Here is a 26735-nt window from a genome sequence, read left to right as displayed (position 1 = left end):
AATTATCCAATAATATGCATAATTGATAATCGAATGTTAGTTGAAGATCGAACAGTATAACAACAATAATCTACGTAATTATCTTATTGATCTAATAACAAAAAACTCATTATGAAATCTCAATCTAACTATGTTCTGACTTAATCCCGGACGAATATGTAAGCGTGAAAAAAAATACCTAATTTTCGATATACCGAGATTATCATATAGAAAATACCGAATTTACCGAAATTTTCCGTACGGAGTGTTATCGATACCGAAATTTTCGGTACGACAACATTATGAAATTTGAAATTTTTATATAACGAAATAATGTATATAAATTCAAATATACATAATATTTTAAAATAATAAAGTTATTTTTTTTATAAAAATATAATGTATTTTTTTGGTATAAAATGATATATAACGATATTGTACTGAAATATCAATACAAACAAGATATGATACATAGCTCCGGAGAAGCTTGATAACTATACATATTAGTGAAACAAGCAAATCTCGTACAAAACAGATAGCAAATAATTCCTGGATGACTTGAATCTAAAGTCGCTAGCAAGTGAAAAAAAAAAAAAGAATAATTAACCAGGAATAGGGCGAAATACAACCACCTCTCTCATTTGAAAGTGGAGAGCCTAGGAAGTTTGTCCCGAAGATAGTACAGCCTGGCTCGTCTGACTTTCCGGTGCTTCACTACTTTGATCTCTTTGATATTTGGTGAGTATCTATCAATGAGAGAGCCAAGAGTCACAAACAGAAGAAACCATCTTTATCAAGAAAAGAAAACAATAATATAAATGGCGAATACCGAACAAAATGAATCCACAAACTAAATTATCCACAAATTCATATGATGGAGATGATCAGATGTTCTAAAATTCGGCCTAGGCCGCTAGGTTCCAGCCGACCGCCCCGAAAAAGTGCTAGTCAACTTTAGGATTAATTAATTCTCTCTTTGGGCTTTATTTTCTGAAAAGTTTTTTGGGCTTACAATATAAATTAAAAGCCCAATAAAAATGAAAAGTAAATTTTTTCGAGGTCCTAAATCAAAGTCCAACAAAATAATGTGATTTTATACACCAAACTTCATCCTATTATGTCAATACCATCAAATCAGCCTAGCAACGCCTAGTCCCCGCCTAAGCGGCCTATGCCCTAGTCTGACTCCCGATTAGCTTCCGACAAATTTTAGAACCTTGAACTTATGTTGAAAACATACAATGTCTATAGTCCACACAAATCTACCAATGTCATGCAGGCGCCCGACTAGCGCCTAACGATTTTTTAGAAACTTGAGCTTATGCTGAAAACGTACAATTTCTGTAGTCCACGCAAAATTGAGCTTATGCTGAAAACGTACAATTTCTGTAGTCCACGCAAAATCTAATGCCATGCAGGAGTAGATGGACCTTTTTCATGTGCATTAAGGTTCATATCCAAAGTCTTCTAATACTTTAAATTAATTATTCTTACATGTTAAGCAACCTGAATGTTTTTAATGCTGCCCTTTCTAGTCAGATTTTCGCTTTCGGTAGTATTTTCAAAGGATATCCATTAACCATTTTTCAGAGGATATAAAAGGCAACGATAGTAAAGTACCGAAAATTGCTCAATGACAACGTAAAGAAGTAAACAAAAGAAAAGGAGGGTTCTGGTTAAGCCACCTCAGAAGCAAACAGTGAAGGTTACTTACATAGGGAACACGATTTCAACTCCAACACCAGCAATTATTCTTCTAATCCGAATTGTCGTGTGGATGCCAGCATTTTGCTTTGACATCACTATCCCCTTATATACTGATAAGCGCCGCTTATTCTCAGGGACTTCCTGTAAACCAAGTACCTCCATTAAAAATTCTCAAGATACTAAAGTGGGCAGGTATAATAAGTTTAACCAAACTGAAAAGTTCTTAATAATTATAAGAGTGTGATGATAGGGCAACCAATTTGATCTCCACGATATCCCCAGTCCGAAGATCAGGAGTTGGCCTTTCCTTGTCTGTTGCCTCAATTGCTTTCTTGTTCAAAATCTGTATGATAAAGAGTAATCTTCAACTGCTTGCACAGCAGTTAACATATTTATTCTTATAATTCAAAAAAGGGAAAAGAGAGATTTCACTGGTAAAATTGAATGAACTAGTACTAGCACAAATTTAGAGCTTCTCATGCAGCGAAAAAGTATGCAAAAGATGTCGCTCACGTCCAGAAAACACACACTGTAAATCATGATTTTGATCCATCGTCGTACCATGTATAACATATTACTACTACCTAATGATTATTGCTAAAAAAATCTATTAACTAATGAATAAGTATCTGGGTCAGAATCTATTAGCTGCTTGCTTTGATCGTTCATTCACCTTGTTCTCAAACTTTATCTCGTCGAAGAACCACACATCGACAACGGCATATATCACATCCTTGCCACACAGAACATAGTACACTCTTCACAACCAACATAGATGATAGAACCAGTTCATTATTGCACACGCTACACTCCTAAAGTAAAAATCAACAGGGTTAGGCTGTCACACTTTTTGGGTTGCGGCAATCACCATTCGTACATGTTGCAAACGCGTTTCAAATTTCCCTTCCTTCAGTTCTCTTGGCGTCACATTTATCAATTCGAATAAAATATATTTTGCAGGTAATAAACATACATTGTACCTAAAGCAATTTCAACAAAGTTTGAATTCAACGAAATACCCCCATGATGTCACCGAGCTTGATTCTGGGTTTTCTGGGGGATTTCTCTTCAGAAGGAACAATCTGGGTCACCTCAGCCTCCTCGCTATCTTCCACTTCAACTTCAGCATTTGCCTCCGCCCTCACCATAAAGGAGCAACTTTTACTCAATTTCGGAAGACTCAACTTGCGATAATTTGTAGAAATCAATGCCACGGCGGAACAATGCCGCGCAACCGTCGCGGCGGAGGCCAAAGTCACGGGAATTCTCCGAACGATGAACGGAGACTACGAAAATAATTAAACAAAAAAATTACATAATGGCAGAAGAAAATTCACACAAAATTTTATGCCGATTCCATCAGAGGAAGTAGAGACTGTAAATTAGGGTTACCTGCAACAATACGTTGGAAGCCATGATTAAAGCTAGAATAGCTTATCCACTTTACTTGGGTTCTGTATGGTTCAGTAAATTGGATTTTATTCTGATTTGAACCATACGGTTTCGGGGTACAATCGGGCCGGATCAAATCGGATGCGATCCACTAAACGGGTTGACACACAAGGGTCCATGAACCGAACCTAACCAAATCACTAGTTTGATAAATCAAACTAAAATAATTAGCGAGTTTAAATATTAAAGAATCAACTTAAATCGAACCAAACCGATCATAAGCGAGTAGTCGATCAAAAAAGATACGATTATTGATATAAAAAAAAAAAAAAAAAAAGATAAAGATGTGTAATATGTTTATGCTCTCATATGGTTTAAAAAACTAGTATATCTTTTGATTTACTTTATAATATATATGTTGATTTTGTTCTTAGAATTTTTGGTTTTATGTAATTTTTTAACTTGACTTTTGTTTTTTTTTAATTCCTACTGAATAAAATATTAAATTTTTCCTCAAAGGTTTTATTTTTTCCACTAATGTATCACTTTGTTTAGTTAATTCTGGTCTCATATTGCTGTTTAAAAACTAGTAAAAACTTTTTATTTTTCTAATATATATGCTGATTTTCTATTCTTAACTTCTTTTTTTGGAAAAAAAAAGTTGCAAAGAACGATGATTTTCTTTTCTTAACATTTTTTTTGTGTTTTGGTTATTGTTTTTAAATCAATTTTGTTTTTTCGCTGACTGTTGTATAAAATGGTATTGCTTATTTCCCTCAAGGCAAAAACTTGTGTGAGACGGTCTCACGGGTCGTATTCGTGAGACGGATCTCTTATTTGGATTATCCATAAAAAAGTATTAATTTTTATGCTAAGAGTATTACTTTTTATTGTGAATATGGGTAGCGTTGACCCGTCTCACAGATTAAGATCCGTGAGACGGTCTCACATGAGACTCACTCTTTCCTCAAAGGTGTGATTTTTTTCTGCAAAAGTATCATTTTTTTTTGTTGGTGAGTTCAGTTTTGATCTTGTTATTTAAATAAATAATGATATCTTTTGATTTGCCTTCTAATATATGCTAATTTTCTTTTCCTAACATTTGTTGCTACAGTTTATTGTTTTTAAATGATTTTTGTTTTACAACTTTTTACTCAAAGGTATAATTTTTTACAACTAAAGTACAACTTTTTATTTGTTTATTTCAACTTTGATATTGTTGTTTTAAAAAATAGGAATATTTTTTCAATTGCTTTGTTATTTGAGTTATGTTATGAATTTCTTCTTATACTTTTTTTTTTGCTTTATAATATATGTTGATTTGATTTTGTGTGTGTTGTGAATTCAAGGTTTTTTACATATGCACGCCACAAGATGTATACTTGATCGTAGAAAATTTTAATGACCGACAAAGATATGCAATTAGGAGCATTATATTGGTTTTGGTGGCTTGCTCCATATGTCTAAAAATTTCAATTGAGCCAGGCGAATATTAAAAATTGACAGCAATAGAAGCTTTGTTGTAACTGAAGACGAAGTTCAAGATTTCTTCTTATTGCATGGAACAATGTGACTTATGTTTTGAAGTTGGGACGCAACGAGAATTTAGATTTCTTGGTCAAACTAAAGGAGGATTATGGTCTCAATGTCTGGTCACCCTTAAGCTCTTTGAAGGATGCTTGCTATTCAAACAAGGTTGACAAGATGAAAGAGATGATTTTAGAGGATCTTCATCTTTATTCCTTTATAGTTTTTTTTTTTTTTATTGATTTTTAACTCCAAGTTCAAATCTTTTGGTCAATTTGGATGATGTGAAATCATTGGTTCATGTTGAGATGATTTCATAGTACGACTGATGTACGTAGATCCTGAAAAAGTTTTGTAAGGTATGCACAAGTACAATATCAATTCACTTCTGAAGAATGTGAATGGTTGTGGTTTCTTGTTGCAAATTATGTATTTCCATGAGCTGAAATGACATGGCATTGTTGAACATGTACTCTACCTCTCATTCAACATTGGACCAATGAGAGGATTCACAAAAGAATTAGATAAAATTAAGCTGCAGGGGATCCCAAGAAATGAGAATGGATTATTTCCACATATCTTGTTGGTTTGAATGGTAAAATAATGGTGGAGGAGAGACCAGGGCAGTGGCCCAATGGTTCTCATTTGTATTCCACATGCAACTGGCATGGGTTCGATCCCCCACCCCTTAGTTTAGGAATTCAAAAAAAAAAAAAAATAATGGTGGAGGAAAAAGAACATCGATCAAGTATTGTGGTGGAGGAAATGAATGAAATTCAAGTGGTTTATGTTGGATTTAATGAATCTTACAGATTCATTAAATATAAACGTTATGCCGATGAACTTGATAATTTTGAGATCCAAAAGAATTTTAAAGATGAAAGTTATGTTTCTTGTTTTATTATTATTTACTTTTTTTATGTTATTGATTATTAATCAAATTATTTCGTCTATAAATTTAGGAAGTACACGAGACTTTTCTTTTACCAGAGTGGGACATTTTAGTGACGATATCAGTAAATTACAATTTCCAAAATTTAGATTCCAATTGCAAATCATGCAACTCCACGTAATTTGTGTCACGTTTGATAAGGACCCAATAATATCATGTCGTTTATCTTCATGTCTCGAGCCGGCCCTTCTATGTTGAATCATAGTGCACAGTCAACATGACTTCCTTCAATAATATGAGCTAAAGTTATGGCAGTTCCACCAAATTCACATCATGTATGTCAGTGGAAGCAGCATATTTCTTGCGTCCGGGCTTCCTTAATAATATGAGCTAGTGATAACGTTCATCAATCATCATGCAACCATCATTGATGGAAGACAAGAAAAATTTAAACTTATTATAATTTCTTTTCAATGGCTTGATATAAATTTTGAATATTAACCAAAAGGAGGGATTTGGATTTTTAAAATCTATCTCATCATTTTAAATTTTAAAACCGTGCCAAGTTTTTTTGTATGTTTGTCGGATTTATGCAAAACTTCATAATTCATTTCTGATTGCACCAATCGAATCATGCTAATATAATCTAGCAGTACCGTCTCATGATTTTCTAGATATCATTGATATTGTTTGTAAGAACCATTAGGTTATGGTTAACGTACAATATAATCTCTTCATCTCATATATCCCAATCAAATTGTCAATCATTCATATCGAGAGTTGCATATGAATTTCATAACGTTGTGATGCATCTTTGAATGAGCATAGTGACATCGTATATGCAACTAGGAAACCACTTTAACCTAAATAACATTTCTTACACATGGCCAGCGATCCATTGCATTATCAATCACCTGATTACATAGTATATTCACACTCATAAGTGAGAAGTGAATCACCGACTACAATACATCGGCTCTTACATTCAATTGATGACCTCGCGGAGTCAGTAAAATATTCAAAATGCAGCACTAAAACATCGAGTCTCTATGTTATCTCGAGTCAAAAGACAAATGATGTAAAATCATAACCGCAGACTCACTCGATAAATGATAACTGTTGCGTATTTTCACTACCGCAAGTGTACAGTGTCAAGCTTTAGTACTGGTTTGAGTACAGATGTCGATCCCCCGAAGAGTAATTATTTAAAATTGTATATTAATTACCATAATTGACATAGCTCAACTTTATTTAGACAAATCAAATAGTTGATTTATAATCAATTCAAATAAAATAACAATTCCTGTAATTCTAACACGCAGTAGAATTTCAAGTAAAGCAATCTAGAGATATGATTTCGTCGAGTCTCCCCTATGCTAAATTAACGTTGACTCACATTTAATTAAATCACACCATATCTATTAACCAAGAACTCACAATATTTTCTATTCTCTCTGTCGAGTGATAAATATAATTGTATTACCTATTGCCGATTTTAATATGTTTATTCAAAATTATGTAACACGTAATAAATGCACACAAGGTCCTATTATGGATTCGCCAAAGTTATACGTCTTTTGCACGCTATAAACATCTGACAATACGATTTCCCATGTCCTAATTTCGATCACCTCTCTCGAGTGTTAGATCTCAATTATTAGATCAGTCGAATTATGGCCAGTAATCCAAAAGCATTAAAGACAAGAAATCACAAATAAACACGATGAATTAAATCAATGAAAATTCAAAACGTCAATCCATATGTTTGACCACAACTACGTCAATCTCTAGAAAATAAAATTAGTTCATACTCGAATTGAAATCAATACAAAACCTGTTTGTAATCGTAAAAGTAAAGAACCGAATTAGAAACGTGTTGGCGAGAGATGGAAGTGCGTATCCGTGTCCGGATTCAACGTCTTCTATCTTCGTTCTTTGCATTCCGTGCTCCGACTTTTAATCTCCTTTTCTCCAGTGATATGACTGCTGCCTGTAGAATATTTTCGGAACCCCTTTCTGAACCCTTGTCTTTCTTTTTATTCCCCCGTCCGGATCGTAAGTCGAAGCCCATTTATTCTTGTTTCGCCGCCATTAGCACCGCGGTGCTGAGTAAGTGGCGCCTAGGCGCCCGTCGTTCGTGAGCATTAGCGCCGCAGCGCTTATCCCTTAGCGCCTAAGCGCTTAGCTCTCGGCATTGAGGCGCCGCGGCTCTGCTCTCTCGGCCTGCTGGCGCTGCGGCGCTCATCTTGTAGCACTGCAGCACTTCTTTTTCGTACATTGTGGCGCCGCAGCGCTTGTTGTGGCGCTGCGACTCTGAGTCTTTTGCTGTTTTATGCTCAAAACGTCTCTGATTGCTCTAACCCATCCCATAGTTGTATATCCCCTGCACTACACAACAACAACAAAACCAAGCATAAATATGTTCGAAACCAGCATAGATCAAATGGATTAACATATAAATTAAGTGAAAATCTTGCACTTATCAATAACCACTTGGAAAGCCCGAATGAGGTTGTTCAATAACTCGTCATATGAGTACTCATCATGTATGATGAGACATCTTCATGTCCCTACTTTGAAACGTGGCATATAATATCACATATGTTAGTCTTAAACAGATCCCCCTACATCCATATATAAATGCTGGTTTATCAAGAATACACGAGAAAAGTACTTCGAATTGTTGTTTGCTCAAGCGATTTTATCTTTATTTTATACTGCTAAATTGACTAGTAACTTTTAAATGAGTTTCATGATCGTATTGACTTGTACGACCTCATTATACCATAGTATGTTTAATGTATTTATTTATTCAACTTATATGAGTATACATATAATGCCAAAATGTATTATAATGTAAAATATTATTAAAATAAGGATTATTTATTATATAAGACTCAATAAATTCTAATCAAAAGTGGTCTTGCAGACACCTACTCTAACAAAATACTCATAATTTATTAAGTATGTAATATTACTAATAAAATTAAGTATTTATCAAAATAAAATCAAATTATGAAAATCATCTCAAGAAAGATATTTATGAATTTAATAATTATAGTAAATTTACCATTTTTTTGTGATTATTAAAAAAATATACGTCGAACAAAAAATAAATTAAGATAGAAACAAGGTAGAATATGGATATTTTAGGATTTTTAAATGATGTAAGATTGTATTATAAACTTTTTAGTAAGACTATTTTTAAAAATAAGGTTTTAAATAGATTACTAGAACTAAATTTCTATCTTTGTAATTTGTAATTAATAGATATAATTATAAGTTTTTTAAACAGATGGTCATTGATCAAATTACAAAGGGAGGGAGAAATTAGAAAGGAGGGAGAACTATATATTTAAATGGCCCCAATTTAAGACCATATTCAATGCACAAGCCTTAGACGACTTCTTGGGTGAGACAGTACACCAGGACGTCGAAGACTTGTGGAAGCCGACCCGCACTCTACTATTTGGTGGGTCGAGAAATTGTCAATCCAACCAACTTATTTAATATGATGAGACATGTCTAGCTTATTTTGACAGTTCTACATATAGAGCTATCAAAACGGATCAACGGGGTGAGTCAACCCCCAAACGCCACAATTCCCTATTGGTGGAACAGGGTTTGGGCGGGTTGGCCTGGAACAACCTACATTTGGTAGGATGGGGATGGTCGGCCTGCCATTTAGGTGGGTCGGGATTTCGTCAATCCAAGCCGCCTATTTGGTGGGGTCTGAAGGGCCAACTCGATGAATTTGACTCATTTTAACATTCTATCTTCATGGAATGTACCAAGTGGCGGAACTAGCAATATAGGGTTACCTATGCTAGAATTTTAAATTTTTAATATTACAATATTTTAAATTGAACCATCCCATCTAATATCAAATTAATTCAATTTTTTTTAAAATTACTACACAAAAAAATTAAATATTTTTGGGTGGGTCACCCGGGCTGACAACATACATAGCTCCGCCATTGACCGTACCTCCATAAACGTAGGTAACAAAATCAGAATAATGCTAATTTTCATTCAATGACATGAAATGAAATTGACAGTCTGATTGGATTTAGACATTGTTTGGTTCGATTAATAGGATGATGATTAAATAATAATATATTTTTGTGTCGCTTTGCTTCACTAATTAATTATAATATATTATTTCTTATCTTTTAAAATAAAGTGATTATCATTCAATAAACCGAACCAAATGGCGCCTTAATGCTAAATTAAGCAAGTGTGGATCAAACTAAAAACAGCAAGGGTTAGTTTACTTGCTATTATAATAAGTATAAGTTCAATATCATATTTACTTGTTTTTTCGCTGATACTAACTCATAAAGTTCATCCACACTTGCTTAATTTAGCTTTTAAAACTTGATGATTTATCACAAGCAAAAAGTGTGATTAATAATCATTTTTTACTAATACTCTTTCCAAGTAAGAAAAATTACATTAATACTCTTTACTTTCAAAAAATAATGTGTGAAAAGGTAATTTATAAAAATTATAAAATATGAATGAAAAATCAAAATAATTTAATATATTATTTAATATATTTCATTTGATTTTATCCTTATTCATGGAATTTTAGTACTCAATTTATTAATCTTTATTTTTAAAACAATAAATAATTAAAAAAACTTCCAAATTAATAATAATTTATGTTTTTCAATAAAAATCACCATCCATATTTTAAAAATACAAAACAAAAATAGATTATTTATTATAGGCAGATGATGAAATTGTAATTCGTCACTTAATCATAATTTCCATCATAAAATCACTCAATCAAATAGACATGTTATTTCTTATCCATCGTTTTTTTACTCCTATAAAATTAGTTTAATAGTCTCAGTATGATTTATCCACATATAATCACAGCTCATTGTGTAAAAAAAAACTTTAATATATAAGAGTTGTATTCTACATGTAGCAGAAACTCAAACGTGATATTATAATAATTTTTCGAGTTAATTATATAGTTAACAAGTATTTAATTAATTTTAACAGTACAGAATATGTCTTTTTTTAAAAAGAAATTTTAAAATATATTTTTTTTTGAAGGTAAATTTTAAAATATATTATTCACAGTAAAAATATAATATATGTTTTTAAAAAATTAAAAAATATAATATTATATTGTGGATTTTTTTAAAACTGTTGTTAATATAAAAATTTATACATATAATTTAATATTAAATTTTTTTTTATTTGGTTGAGCTTCCTCTATGTAGGACTTGCTCCCGAGTCACCAAAATTTCGAAGCTAAAAAACTGGCGAAACCCTATTCTTGGATCACCAATTGCTGTTGATTCATTCATTACTATTGTAAAATCGTTCTAATTCTGAAGAAGATAGAACGAAATGGATAAGCTATTGGAATTTGGGAGAAAAGCGATGTTCTATGTTAGGGTTCTTTCGGGCTATGAAGAACGAAGGATCCGATCTTATAGATTGCAGCTGCAGCAACGCCTTCAGAAGGTTTCTCTCTACTTCCATTTTTTTTTCAGTTCTGTGCTGTTTTTTTACAGTGCGATATTTTTCTTTTGATTTAAAATTTTGATTAGACATGCTGGGAAATTGCTGAAATTTTGCTTTCTCTTTTGATTCTTTCTAGAGATAAAATTAAATTCAATGTTTTTGTTGAAATGTGACGAATTAATAGAGTTGCTATGGTCTGGGAGGTGAATATATCTTGATAGCAGAAACAAAGGGAGGTGATTTTCATATTTTTGTTGATATGGTAGTTTCTATTGCTGCGTGGTGTCGTACCATCTCAAGCGGTGAGGCCAGTATCCTGTTGTCTATGACTCCATATGAGGAGGATTCATGTCTCATGTACTTTCAAACTCACTGCTATCAATTAGTTCTCAAACGATAAAATGTACACTGTGAGAGCCTTAGTTCAACCATGTTGACAGTTTGACATCAAAGCAACTAGTTGGCAATACTAGATGAAAATCTAAAATTTATAATCCCATTGCAACTAGTTGGCAATACTAGATGAAAATCTAAAATTTATACTTCCAGTTTAAATGTTATGATAATGTATACTCCTCAATTTCTTCTCATTTACCATTCTTACTTCAACATCTCTCTCCCTGAAAGGCAGAAGAAAAGAAAGTGGCTCTCCAAAAGGTACCTGAACAGATTATTTTATCAGAGGTGCGACAGATGGTACGAGATATGCAATCAATGAATAAGAAGTTAGAGGAAACAGTAAGTTTGTCATTTCTACTACTCTATTGCATTGCTTCGTTATTGGTCTACAGTTTCTGATTTCAAGCATGTGTTGTCATTGTTCGGTCATCTATCTCCGTGTGTGTATCGGATTGAACATGCACACTTGACAAACTGGTGTCCAGTTCATTTATTTATTTACTTTTAAAGAGAGAGTTTACCTGATGCATGTATATTGTACAGTTGGTTGTCCCCTTATATCTGTTTTATTGGAATCTAAAGGAACAGACTTTATTGAAACTCATTTCAAACAGTACCGACTGAGAAGTACTTAAACTTTGATTGCCTAGTTTTACTTTATGCGATTCATGCCACTGAAACAGAGTCGAACCATGGTGGTAGTTGTTAGCCCTTATTTGACGTGGAGCTGACCTTCTGTGTAGTCTGTTCGTGTTATGTCATGGTTTCAGAATTCTCATGTGGTTGGATTTGGAATATAAGACATTTTAGTGTAGGTTAAACTAAATGCAGTTGCATTCGGAGAATAAGACATCATTCTTACCAATATGTTGAACGTATAGCTCAACGACCCAATTTTGATGCCTGTTTTCAACACAACCAAATTACAAGATATTGACTTTGGTCAATATAGGTTGACTTCCAATTAATAATGAACTGGATGAGTTTCTTTCAGGTCTCTGTTCACGGCCATAACCTCATTACCTGTTGATTTGTTTTGCTTCAGCAGGTCAATTCATAATATCTGTTTCACAAGTTTGAATGATATAATTTGAATGCCTAGGCATTCTCCTCCTATGCATTTGATTTTAAAGGCAAGCATAATTTTATCCATAGCTTGTCTAAGTTAAACTTTAGATAGCGAGGGATCCATAGGAAGTTGACTGAACCCCACCAACTAGAGCATTTTCGGGGAGTAGCTCGCGTTTATTGTTTGTTTAGATTTGTAACTATGTGACTAATCGAAGTTCATTGTACCTTCATAATAGCTTTCTTTTGTTGTAAAGTTTTAGATTGTTTATTCAAATGATTTGAGACTTACAAGTTTAATTCATAATTTACAAGAGAACCATGGTTTTTTTAAATAATAAATAATTTAGCAACATTATATCTTTGGACTGCCCTTTTATGTTTCATTTCTCTGTCTAGAAACATTATTTTGTCTCCAAAAATAATCTAAATAAAGAGTTTTAATTTATGAAATATTGTAATTTGTTTAAGTAATTCTTTTAATTGTGGTATTTGTTTTAGTTGACTATTCAAACTATACACTTTTTTAATTTATTATAAATATATGATTCATTGTCTGTTGTAATTTATGCTATCGTAATGAAGTGTTAAGTGAAGATTGTAAGGTCAATGTTGATGCTTTACTTAGATAAGAACTTGGTTTTAATTTCAGTTATATGTTTAGTCTTTTTAGAAAAAAAATGTACAAAGAAAATAAATTTTATTTTCTTAAATTTAAATGTTTTAATTTTAATTCCTAATTAGAATCAGTGCACTTAAATCAGGAGAATTGGATTGGACTCCCGAGTTTAGTGAAATGATGAATTAATTAATATGGGAAACTTTGGAATGAAAACCACAATTAAAATGAAATAATATTAGTAGTCCGGGTAAATTGCATTTATCGTTCCTGTGAGATATCAGAAAAACATAGTACCTCCAAGTAAATTTAAAAGCCTTTTAAAACCCCGTGTTCTGAAAAAATGAAGCACATTTAGCTCTTTTGCAAGGGGTTTTATACCCGGTTTTTAAAAACTTAGGGTTGTGAAAGATTATTAATTTTGATGTAGGGGGTAATATGTTTTTTTTAGTTTACATAGTGATGCTATACACTTTTTTCACTTTAGTAATTAATTTTAGGAGTTAAGTTATTGGTTTTTTTTTCAGTTGATAGATACTGATAAATTACACCCCTGTTTAAGTGTCACATTTGGTAAAGGGTGGCGTTGTCAAACTTTTAAATTTTTTTGCTAGGTATTATATTGGTTATTTAAATATGTTTCTGAATTAAAATTTTCAAAAACCTTTTATGGTATTTAGTGTTAACATTATTGAAAATAATTGAACATGAATTAACTCAGTTGTTCATAATTGCATATTAAAAGTTGGTGAAATTGACCGGTGGACTGTGCTAATCCAAATTTTGTTTGAGCAAATAAAATTTTGTTTTTTAGACAAATAAGGTTTGATACAATACTGTTTTCAGAATGAAGAAAATCAATAAAGTGCATTCTTGTTGATTAGTGCTATAGAAGACAAAGGTTGAGTGGTTATTACAAAAGTTGCAATATAGATAACTCCTTAAAATCCTTGGTGTAGTCCTTCTTCTTCTTCTTGTTTTTTTTTTTTACCACAGCTTGTGCTCATTTGTTTATTTCCCAATATATTCAGAGTTAATTTTCCAGTTGTTGAATAATAGTTGTTTTGTACATAGGAGGCAGCCATTGAGGAGTACTTCAAGCCAATTGACAAGGACGCGGAGATACTAATGAAAACTCAGCTCGAAGGAGAGGAAAAGACAATGAGGGAGATGATGAAGACAATGCAATCACGGGCTTTGCTTGATCAAGCTGAAGTTGAAAAAACGGAAAAGTTGAAAAGCACCCAACCTGATCAGCATATCGAAGGTTCAATATCTTCAGATAAGCGTGCTCAAGTGAGTTAAGCATGTGCTTTTTTTGTTTTAAAATGTCGATGAGTAATTTTTGTAGAAAAGCCACACTTGTTTGTTTCTCCTAAATGCCAAATTCTATTTGGTGCACTCTAATATCAAATGCATTTTCAAAAACTTTGATTATGTTTTATATGACCAAGCCTCACATCATATTTTGCATGAAGTAAGGGCTTGTCGAATAAGCGGGACTATTCTGGGAAATTAATCTAAAAGTTTCTGGCGGCAACACATTTACCTTTGAGTTTTTTGTGATAATTTTACCCTTTTATACATTATATTTCGATCTTTTATATTGTTATTATTTGAAGCCATGATTAAGTGTATTATGTAATATCAGCTCTATGGATAATCTCCGTTAAATAGTTGACAAAAACTTGTGTTGTGAGACGTATATCTTATTTGGGTCATCCATGAAAAATTATTACTTTTTATGCTAAGGGGGCGTTTGGTAGGGGTGATTAGGTGGGTTTATTTTTTTTTAACCAACCTAATCACATGTTTGGTACGGATGATTATTTAACCAAGTCTATCCCTCCTATGAATGATTAGGTTATATTAGGTAGGTTAAAATAATACCTCCTCACCCCCTAGGATTATTTATCCAACTCTTAATCCTTCCTATTTTCCAATTTAACCCTTCTCCTATATCCAAACTCACCACCACTTCCCGCCGCCGCCGCCACCGACCACCGGACCGCCGCCGTCGCCACCGTTGCCGGACCGCCGCTGGCCGTCCGCCGTCGTTCGCCGGACCACAGCTGCCACCGACTGCCGCCGCCCCCGGCCGCTGACAAACCGCCGCCGCCGCCGCCGCCGGAGTGGAAGAAGAAAAAAAAAGAAGAAAGGGCAATTTTGTCCTTTCATCAAAAAATTCAAAATTATCCTACACTTAAAAATCATACCAAACATAACACCATATATTACATTCCTACAACAATCATTTTCTTTATCATTTCTTACTAATCATTAGTTTATTTTATCCTTCAAACCAAACGCAGCCTAAGAGTATTAATTTTTATTGTGAATATATGTAGGGTTGACCCGTCTCACATATTCATGAGACCGTCTCACAATAGACCTACCTAAAACTTTTATTTACATATATTCTCATTTAAACTGAACCTAAAACTTTTATTTACATATATTCTATGATTATCAAATACTATCTAACTAGTTGATAGCGTCTGTCCGCCTATTTGACGGGGACTCGAGTTCGACTCCTGTCCCCCTCCCCTGTAATAAAAAAAAAAACTCGTAGATCTGAAACAACATCAACTAATATGATAAATAATTGTATATTTTGTAAACTATTTGATAAATATGTAAGTTAAAAAATAATCATTTTATATCTACTCTATTTTTTTACCAGCAGGATGCTGCTACACAAATCTCTATTCTAGACCAAGCTCCAAATCCTTCACCAACTTAAAAAATTTCAAAAGTCAACTACTCGAATACAATATAAAAATAATGACTAGCAAGTTCCTGGTTTTACTTGAATACAACAAGCTATGACGAAGATTTATGCACAACAAATGAGAACTGTTTCCGTTGCGCGTCCGTTTGCTATTCCCACTGTTTCCTCTTCTGTAATTCATCAGTAAGAACATTGAAGAAACTATTCCACCCATCCGGGAAGCATGCAAATAGACACAAAATAAGAGGGTGTTTTTGACAAGTTCTGAAATGTTGTTTGATTATTATTATTATTATTATTATTATTATTATTATTATTATTATTTTTTTTTTTTTTTTTTTAAAAAAAATACAGCTTATAAGCTATCAAAATAATTTGTTTGACGGTGTATAAGTTGTTTTAAATAAAGTTGGGTACCTCCACTTTTTTTTTATTTTTTATTTGAATATGTTTGAAAGACCAAATCATCTTCATAAATTTTATAAAATTTTAAGCATACTTCGTCTACATGATATCTAAATTGATTAGTATCCAATAATAATTATTATAATTATATTTATTATTATTTTTAATATAAATTCTACTATAATTAATATAATTACGCGTACTATTAATCTTGTTTCTTTTTTAACAAAAATAATGATTAATTAACATAAATAAGTGATTATTGACATTAGTATTATATTATAAATATTTTCGTTGATATGTTGTTAAACTTATATTATTATTTTATTGATAACAATTATTATATTAATCAAAATATAAAATATATATTATATGTCCATGTTAGAAATAACCGTGTTTTGCAAATTCATATTTTTATGTCTTTTTGGTAATTATCATAACAAAAACATCTTATAATATCAAAAACATTAACAAATTTAAGATTCACTGTCTGATTTATCCAAACATTCTGACAAAGTACTTTTAAAATAATATCATACCGCTTATAAGCTCATAAAACAACTTATAAGACACGATAGTATGTAAGTTGTTTTAAATAAACTTATTCAAACACTCTCTAAGCATCTAGCTTATTCATCCGATGAACGCAAACAAGTTTCTCATTAAATAAGATGAAAGAAATAAGTTTAGATTAATTTTTGCAAAAATGATTGTAATAAAAGTAGAGAAAGGTGGGTTAGGCTGTGCAACCAAGTTTTGGTCTTGATCAGTCTAGCATTCATATCCATAGGTCACACTTGTGCACAAGTTCAGTGGTTTGAGCAAGTCACACCCTAGATTTATACTCCTTGCAAGCAGAGGCGGAGTCACATGGTTCTTTACCCGGGCTCTGCGTGCCACATGGAAGCCCGGGTGGCCCAATTTTACTTTTTTTTTTAAAAAAATATATATGTAAATTTTGTATAATTTTGGAATAATATGATATTAGCTCGGGTAGATCAATTTAAAATTTTAAAAGATTTCAGAGTTTAAAATTCCAGTCCGGACGGAACCAGACCGCCACTGCTTGCACGTTCCCACTTGGCTATATAATCTTCTTACACCTACACAATAATGTAATTATATATTAACTAACCCACTTTCCTTTTTCATCTTCAAACGTCGTACGGAAACCACTTCTATTCCATTTTTATTTTACCCACTGACCACTTAGAATGAAATAGTTCCCAAGTTTCCAACACGACTAACAAGTTTTACCATGGCGAAGACAAGTCAAGTGTTGTGTACGCACTTCGTCTTCCTGAGGTGTTGCAGGTCTTTATGCTCGCTTCTCTGTCTCTCTCTTATAAGGAAGTGAAAGCACTGCAACTCCATCAAAGGCAAAAGCAATTGATGTTGGGTAATCACATCGAAGCAGTAATGATCACGATGTTAAAAATGCGGAATAAAATAATCAGCAAGAACACAAGCATTTACGTGGTTCACCCAAGATAAGCTACGTTCACGGAGCTACTGCAAATCTTTTATAACAAGAGAAACATTACAACAAGCGTATACAATAATATGCTAAATATCTCACACTCCCAACCCGAGTATAACCGATAAAATAATTTCTCCAACGCACACAAGAGAACATTTAACACTCAAATGCTCTCTTTATTATACTAATAAGCTTTGAAAGCTCTTGATTTTATGATGCTATAAATTGAAACAAAAGAGTTCTATTTATAGGTGCAAAAACTCGTTTCCAACACGTTAAAAAACAAAAAAATTGTTTCCTTTGTCAAATATTGCTGGACGGTTTCTTTGTCAAATTTTACTTCATTTCCAAAACATGTCGACAGCTCATGCAATATAATAAATGAATTTGATTATGACAACACACCTAACAATTGAAAGGAGGGCAACTCTTGCAACTCAAACTTCAAGAAGGCAGGAGTTTGGAACTAGACCTCATGAGGGGAAGGTGATTAACAATTTAAACATTTTTACTAGATTTTGCAAATCAAGATATGATAGCATCTCATGTTAATTTTCCCATTAAACTATGTGTTTCGAGCAATAAAAGAGAGTTTTAAAGTGCGGAAAAAATATTGATACACTTAGTGAACTTATTATATACAATATGTAACACTAATAAATGACAGAAAGTAAAAATGGTCAAGAGTTTGTTTATGTAAGTTCGAAGACACAGCTTTTACGTCTCCTTTTTTTTCCAGAACAATTTCACTAAAAGATTTGATTGATACAACTATTATACAAATCCATTTCAGCTCAGTTCACAAACCTTTATGAGTTGAATCTCATAAAAGAAACACAACTACTTCAATATTTTCTTAGGGGTGGGAAAAATATCGAACATTTCGGTATACCGCACATACCGAAATTAACGGTATACCGAAATTTTCGGTATGGTATCGAAAATTTCGGTACGGTATACTGTATGTATTATAAATGTTTTCGATATTTCTGTATATATCGAAATACTGAAAATTTCACTTATAAATTAAGGCATATTAAGATTCAATTTCTATTTTGTTGTGTTGGGCTTCAAACTTTAATCCAACAATTTGGGTTTGCCCTAAAAAACAAGATTTCTTGTTTATCTCAAGTCTTCCTTCGCGTCTTTGTAGATTTTCCTAACCCTAACTTGATTCTACTCCAAACCGAGGAAGCTTTTGCGTAGAGTTCGTTGGGAATAAGCCAAGAACAGCATCAGCATATGTATGTTTCGCACCATTCTGAATCGCCACCTTGTTCTCCTAGAGTTCGCCACCATCTGGTCATTCATTAGGAACAACCAATGTCATCGCCGCAGTGATCTTTGAGCATGGAGAGGGTGCTCGTTAAAGAGCCAAAATTTGGTTAGATTCTTTCCTATATGTATTTACTTGTTATGTGTTGTGGTTTCATGGCTTCATTCTATTCCATAACATAAGAAATGCTTTATGACTTCCAAAACTTGAAAGATTCTTGCCTATATGTAGTCCTACAGGATGATAACCTAGCCTAAATATATAATGGTGAAATATGCTCTTGTCGAGAGTGTACATCCAAATTGATCTTTCAATTTGTACTTGGTGATCAGTTTGTGTTGCAAGAGGATGGAAAGTTTTTTTTGTACATATAATTTTTGTATCAATGTTAATTTACTGATAATGTGCCAAAATTTCGGTACGATATCGGCATCTGGCATTCGAATAACGTAATTTTCGGTACGGTATTGTTTGGAAAACTCGATATGCCATATCGGACCACCTTTATATGTTCTTACTTCTAACAGTTGCAAACTTGTCACTATACAAATTAGCTCAAGTATACAAAGATTAAACGAGAATGAAAAAGTTGTATGAGTTTGAATGTTAATCGATCTTATAGACTTTAGCGTGTGAAAATAAACTCAATATGATAGTTCTTTTAAAGTTTCATAAAATGTAAGGAATCAAATTTTCAGTTGATTCATTCATTGTATTTCACAATTTGATTCATTTATTTATTTATATATTATGATTCGAATGTTAATAAATTTGAATGGAACTTAAAATTGTACTAAATAGATGAAAAATCTACACGTGTCATTGTCACTTTCCAAAAACAGTACTTAAGCATTTAATACCCTCGAACACTAGCTAGAAAAGGCAGCCAACAGTTCCTTATATTTGTTGCAGACAAATGAAATATGTCCTTTCGATATTAAATTCTGAGATGATTGGCTATAGTACGTAGAAGATATTCAGTCATATCAATCACTCTGCAACTCAATTGGTCTTAGCTGATAGAGAAAATCAGACCAATACCAATCCTTAGGCTCATTGGTTCAAACTGATTCAGTACACTTCGATATATTAATTTTTTTTTATCAAATCAATTCAGTTTGTATCACCAAAACTTAAGTCAAAATTGATCATAAAAAGTCCTTCCTTCAACTAAGTTTATATTAAATTTTTTTATCAGATCAATTCAGTTTGTATTACCAAAACTTAAGTTAAAATTGATCATAAAAAGTCCTTCCTTCAACTAAGTTTCAATTCATATACTAAAAATATACTTTTTAAATATCAAAATACGTAATAAAACAAAAAACTCATTGTCTGGACGATTGGCAAGAGAAATGACTAGGTTTAAAAATACCATGCCAAGAAATGCTATGACCACTGAACTGGAACCTCTACTAGGATTCTTGTGCTGAGGAGGAGGAGCTGCATATGACTTGGGCATTTCCGTCTTTTTTACAACACCTTTATCTTTTCGGGGAAAAAAATCGACAATTTTTTATAGTTGTTTGCCAATAGTTTTGATTTGAGTGGATATGGCAGATTGAGCTTGATCGATCCTGCAAGTCAGGTCAGCTAAAGATCTCATAGGTGTCATCTTCAGATCTGAAATCTGTCCAAAATGTAGATCGAAAACTTTAAGTACTCTAGAAATTGAGAATTGACTCTTGTTTTGAATAGTTCCATATCTAAGGTAGAAGCCAATTGATCAACTTGAAGTCCTCTGATTTCATCACTTAGAGCATTCACATTTGTGTTGACAGAGTTTAGTCCGATTGAGCTTAAGTCAAAACAAGTTCATATACGACAATGGTATCTTACTGAGCATCTTCAAAATAAAAGACAAAATCCGATATATGCATGTCTTGATGTGGAGGGGAAAAAGGTGTGCACAGATCAACAATCTCCTCAATCAATGGTTCATCAGATCAAACCAAAGTTATAGGGATATCTTCCTCTCTAGATTTCAACATCTAATCGATGGAGGTGAGAGAAACTTTTGGAAGCTTTCCAAATGAGGTGTCGGAACATGAACTGGAGGAGCAGACATCCGCAAATTCTCAACTGATCATCAACAAATTATTCTTGCGAAATTGGTTTAGAAAAATCTAGTGGAGGTCCTAGTGAGATTGGATTAGATAGGTTCAGTTGACCTGGTTTCTCCGGTTGATCTGAATGTACAGCTTGATCTTTCAGATCAATTTGATCTATTTCCGTAGTGATAAATATTGGCAGAGTGATAGGTAATTGTAAATCTTGTCTCATGACTTCATGTTCATTGATAGCCCAAAAACATTCGTCTCTAATTAGCTAATAATTGTTGCATCATCTCTGGCAGTTGGACTGTGAGAATAAAATTTTTCCTTTTTCTTATCCAGAACGATCCTAAATTTGCTATACACATCATCATGGCTAGAAAAATTCTTCGTTCAAAAGCTTCATAGATAAAGTTTGTTTCAGTCCAATCAATAGTTTGATTCTCAAGCTTAACCGGACTTTGTAATGTCTTACATGTTTAGATTTACTCAAAGTGAATAATGGTTCGATGATCAATCCATTTATCAAATTTCTTCAACTTTTCCTTATCTCCTTAATCATCCACTCCACCTCTTGCATTGTCAAGAATGGCTCTACCTTTTGCTTTTTGATCAATCTAAGGCAGCCTGAAACATTAGAAATAATATTTCCTTCAAAGGTAACCCATACCACTTCAAGAACTTTTCTGGGCAAGATATTTTCTACAGTTACGCCTCCAATGTCCAGGCTTCTTGCAGTGATGACTAATATCAACAGTCTTGTCAGCCTTAACTAGTGTGGCTGCCATAGCGGGACTCGGAGTTTGCCTCTTCAAGGGCACATTCTTCTTGGGACGTTGTAAAGAACGTTTCTTTCCCCTCTCATGTAGACAAGTATTCGTACCAGATGAAGAACCCACATAAAGAATTGACTTTTCTTTCTTGATGGTAGACTCAAACATAACAAGCATATTCACCAAATCCTCAAGGGTAGGCTCCAGCTTGTTCATGTTGAAATTCACCACAAAAGGATCAAAGGATCTAGGTAGCGACAAGAGAAACTCGTCAGTGGTCAACTCCGATGGCAACGTAAAATCCATGCAAACGAACTTGTCCACAATCCCAATCGTCTTTAGGCCATGCTCATGGACCGAAGCCCCATCTCGCATGCGTAAAGTTATTAGCTCCTTGACGGTAGCATGCGTAAGAGGTCGTGTTGGCTTACCAAAGAGCTCTTTGATATGCAAATGAATATCAGCAGCACTCTTAGCATCCTCAAAACGTCTCTGCAGCTCATCATTCATAGAAGCCTGCATATAACACTTGGCTTTCAAGTCATGGTCACACCAATTCTTGTAGGTCTACAATTCCTCAGGAGTACAACTAGTCGGAGCCTCAACAGAGGGAGACTCAGTCAGTGTATATGCTATCCTTTCCGAATTCAAGACGATTTTTAGGTTTCTTAGCCAATTGAGGTAATTATGTCCCGTTCAAATGTGTTTGTCGAGCATTGCAGATAATGGGTTGTGAATCGAAGACATTGTCAAATTTGAACTGAAAAGTAAAAACAGATAAATGATAATGACTATTTCAAAATATTTAGTAAGATATAAAGTATGAATTTTACTTCATAAATTTGCATTCTCATTTTTTGACATTTTTCACTACCCTCTAGTGAAAACGAGAAACTCATTTCCTCAGTAGATACGTAAGGTCCAATTACCAAATTATGATCCCGAATAATATCATCCAGTCATAATTACTAAAAGGTAGTTTCCAACTGCATCTCCATGCAACCTACTACGTCAATTTTTGTCTCACGTTTGATTAGGAGCTAATAATATGACATCGTTCATCTTTATGTGTCAAGCCTTACCCATCGATGTTGAACCTTAATGGACGGTGGCCAGGAGTTTCCTCAATAATATGAGCCAAAATCATGTGATTTTTACGTAGTTCACATCACCATGTCAATGGATGTCACAGTTTTCCGGCGTCCAGAGCTCCTCCAATAATATAAGCCGAGCACTGAGCACAAGTAGCATTCATCATGCATCCATTATCGATGGAAGACATGAAAATTATAAACAACTTTATAATTCCCCTTTTCGGGCATGATATTAATTTGAATCTCATTCAAAATGAGGGTTTTGTAATTTTGAAATGTCTCATCATTAATTTTATTAAAAGCTCGTCATGTTTGATCGTATGTTTGACAGATTCATGCAACTTAGTTATTATAATAATAATAATAATAATAATAATAATAATAATAATAATAATAATAATAATAATAATGCACATACTCATTATTTATAATATATCATGCATATATTATAAACAGTAAACTAACAAGGACAAGCAAACGCGCATGCCCCTATTTTTTTGAATGCTCAATAACCCCAATACTTATGGGCTATATGAGCTAAGCACGAGCCTAGGTCTAATACTAGGAAATGCATCGGATGCAAATGTACAATTACATAAACCTCCAATATTTACATGTCTTCGATCTTCATAATCATCAAGGCCACCATCTTCCAATCTTGATCTTCCACTATACTAATATTTATAAATAAATATCAATGGCAAATAGGGATACATCTCATGGGGTGGGAACATGCTGTAAACCAAGCCCACTTATAAATTGATAATTATTACAATCATTCAACACAAAATATCCTACCATACACCTAGCAAATTGGGCTTAGGCTTTTGATCATCCTTCATGAATAATATCACATATCATACACCATCAATTAATTATAACAATAATCAATTGATCCAATATTATATGTCTTGATCCAATCACTAACCGCCACGATTATAAGTTAAATCAACAAAGTAAACAAACTCCTTTATTTACTTTCTAATTAATTTATTTATAACCAAATTTCTTGTAAATCACCATTTACTATAAATAATTAAAGTCCAACTTAAATTATTTATTTTATGATAAAATATATACAAATTTTGTAGATTTAAACTAAAGGACCCAAAAATAAATATTTCACCAAAAATTATTGGGCCATTTGTAATGACCAGAAATTATAAGAAATGATAAGACAAGATTATAAGGTGTTGTAAGAATCGAAAATTAGAATTTTGAAGATTGGCAAGACCGCACCCGCGCCCAGAACAGGAGTGCACCCGCGGTCATTAAAAATGGAATTTTGAAAGGTGAGGCCGAAGCATCACCGCACCCGCGGTGCTAGCCAGAGCGCACCCGCGGTGCCGACACCGCACCTGCGGTCTAGAACCAAGCGCACCCGCGGTCATGCTTCGGGAAATTTTGGATGAGGATCAGTAGGCATAGCGCACCCGCGGTCATGTAATGAGCGCACCCGCGGTGCAACGTGCAGAACAAAGAATCAGCCATTTGTTTGACATGCAATTGTACTATATATATATGGTCATTCCCTTCAGAATCAGACGAAGACAGCCGAGAATTCCTCCAGAAATCCCTCCAACTTTTGTTAGCCTTGATTTGTGATTCCGTGTGAACCGTTTATTAACATTCAAATCCGACTTCAGTTCGGAGTTCCTCTAGCTACGAGCTACACAAGGACGTAAGTTTTGTTACGTTTAGACATGTTTTGAATTTGAGATATTGTTAGAATTGAATATGATTCAGATATGATGTTTCTGCTACCGTAGACATTGTAGAATTGAAGACAGATTAAAGAACAGACTGTTTATGTAATTGTTATAATTTTTGAAAGATATTGACTGAGATTCTATATCAGAATTGTGTTAGTATTCAGATTATGAATTGTATGGATACAGATTATGAGTTCCAGTATTATATTTGTGATGTTTAGTTTGACGGGGTTATTCAGATTGTATTGTTATGCCGTCAAAACATCAGTTGAGTTAGATTGATCAGATTCAGTATGGATTGAGATTGATCAGACTCAGTACTTACTCAGATTGTATTGTAATGTCGATGACATGAATTAGATTGTATCTTGTTCAGATATTGATCAGATTGTATACTGATTTGAGTATTGATCAGAACAGATTGTGTATTGAGTTATTCACTGATACAGCGTATTCGATATTGTCATTTCAGATTTGATATGGACAGAGTTGAATACCAGACTTCGTCTTCGTCATTCAGGAACGACAAAGGTATAATTCATGTGATATCTGGGAAGATACAACTCAAATCAGATCTCATTTGAGTTTCCCAATAAAATCACATACTTGATTATTGTTTGTCTTCTGATATGATTATGATTTGTTTATAGACTTTATATTCAAATCTTTTGGAAATGAGCATGCTTTGTTTACAGATTGTTATACATTGCATTTGAGATAGGAGAGTCGTTGACAGCCATTGTCACATATCTAGATGTTCGGTGTATCTCAGCTTAGGAGCAGCCCTGACTCCTATTGCAGTCGTTGATACAGCTCAGACCGAAGTCTAGGAATAAGACGTACAGTCACCCCGAGTGGGAGGGTAGGTGACAGCCATTGACGTCTTATTCACACCGGGATCCCTAGAGTTATAGTTGAGTCGAGTCTAGACATGATTTGACTAGAACTGCATGCGTTATAGATGAGGTTTCATAGACTATGAAACCCATATTTATTGCTTTCAGTATGATAGCATGTTTATATGATTTGATTTAAATTGCATGTCTATCTGAAAGAAGTTGCATGCTTATTGTGATTTGATTTCATAGATTATGAAATCTATTACTTTGAATATGTTCATGATAGCATGTTTTATGATTTAGATTGTTTATATACATGCTTACGATGTTTTATACTGGGATTTATTCTCACCGGAGTCATCCGGCTGTTGTCTTGTTTTGTATGTGTGCATGACAACAGATGGGACTGGATCGGGGTCAAGAGGATGAGGAGAGAAGAAGAGTTAGCGTGGTGATTCCGGACTTACTGTAGATTTGGTTTATTACTTGAACTTAGTAACTGAACCTTAGACTTAGATTGTACAGTATTGTACTTTTATACTGAAATGTATTTTATACTGAGATGTATAATATTTAGATTCCATTACCTTCCGCATTTACATTTTAAAAAGAAAAATTTTTAGACCCTGTTTATCAGAACTGATAATTAAATCCCAACGACGATTAAGAAGATGATTAGCGTCCGGGTCCCCACAACAGGTGGTATCAGAGCGATAGATCCTTTAGATGGAGATAGTCAGAATTGATAGATCTTTTAGACGGAGATAGTAGAGAATGAGCGGGGTAGATTGAATTTTCTTCCTTGCATGTGATTGCTAGCATGAGATTTATTATAATGTTGAATTACATTATGGGTGCTAGCATGATTTACTGTTTTCCCTATTACATATTGTTTGTATCTGAGTTGATTGCAGCATGTAATTACTAAGCCTGGATCAGAACCGAGTCTGAATCAGAGGTATATGATCAGAGGAGGGCTGAGACAGATTATACAGATTGTACATTGATTTGTTTGATATTCAGATATACCGCCTCGGAGATTTCCAGAAAGGGGTAGTACTTCGTCTGAACAGATAGATGCATCAGAAACTCAACTAGAAGAAAAGATGAAAGAGTTTCAGTTATTACAGCCGCAGGTTCTTAGTGGTAATGAGGCATCTGAAGATTGTCAGAACTGGTTTGATGATATAGAAATCTTGTTCGACTTACTTGATTGTACAGATGAACAGAGAGTTAAGATGGTGCCTTACCAGTTACGAGAAGCCGCCAGGAATTGGTGGATTACCAGTAGAAGAATGTGGGAA

The 26735-nt window shown here is 33.5% G+C and overlaps 2 protein-coding genes across 2 annotated transcripts; one reads left to right on the top strand and one right to left on the bottom strand.

Moving 5' to 3' along the window:
* Positions 1-444: 444 nt before the first annotated feature.
* Positions 445-3186, bottom strand: LOC140812879 (large ribosomal subunit protein bL19cz). The gene is made up of 5 exons (XM_073171251.1): positions 3079-3186; positions 2706-2972; positions 1943-2029; positions 1694-1827; positions 445-725 (listed from the first exon to the last, which is right to left on the bottom strand). The coding sequence occupies exons 1-5, from the start codon at positions 3100-3102 to the stop codon at positions 617-619; spliced, it is 621 nt and encodes a 206-aa protein (XP_073027352.1). The 5' UTR covers positions 3103-3186; the 3' UTR covers positions 445-616.
* A 7475-nt stretch (positions 3187-10661) lies between these two features.
* LOC140812833 (uncharacterized) lies at positions 10662-14607 on the top strand. Its single transcript, XM_073171195.1, has 3 exons — positions 10662-10981; positions 11609-11719; positions 14142-14607. Exons 1-3 carry the CDS (start codon positions 10865-10867, stop codon positions 14370-14372), a joined length of 459 nt encoding a protein of 152 aa, XP_073027296.1. The 5' UTR covers positions 10662-10864; the 3' UTR covers positions 14373-14607.
* Positions 14608-26735: the final 12128 nt, after the last annotated feature.

Source organism: Primulina eburnea, chromosome 14 (genome assembly GCF_022965805.1).
Source record: "Primulina eburnea isolate SZY01 chromosome 14, ASM2296580v1, whole genome shotgun sequence".
In the NCBI taxonomy this organism is placed as follows: domain Eukaryota; kingdom Viridiplantae; phylum Streptophyta; class Magnoliopsida; order Lamiales; family Gesneriaceae; genus Primulina; species Primulina eburnea.
The sequence above is the reverse complement of the archived record's forward strand: the minus strand, read 5'-3'. Positions and strand labels throughout refer to the sequence as shown.

Coding starts and splice junctions, on each gene's coding strand:
- LOC140812879 (XM_073171251.1), bottom strand. CDS start 3,102: ATGGCTTCCAACGTATTGTTGCAG. Junction 1,828..1,942: donor ATATCGTGGAGATCAAATTG/GTTGCCCTATCA, acceptor CTTGGTTTACAG/GAAGTCCCTGAGAATAAGCG. Junction 726..1,693: donor GTTGAAATCGTGTTCCCTAT/GTAAGTAACCTT, acceptor TCTCATTGATAG/ATACTCACCAAATATCAAAG.
- LOC140812833 (XM_073171195.1), top strand. CDS start 10,865: ATGGATAAGCTATTGGAATTTGGGAGAAAAGCGATGTTCTATGTTAGG. Junction 10,982..11,608: donor TGCAGCAACGCCTTCAGAAG/GTTTCTCTCTAC, acceptor TCTCCCTGAAAG/GCAGAAGAAAAGAAAGTGGC. Junction 11,720..14,141: donor ATAAGAAGTTAGAGGAAACA/GTAAGTTTGTCA, acceptor TTTTGTACATAG/GAGGCAGCCATTGAGGAGTA.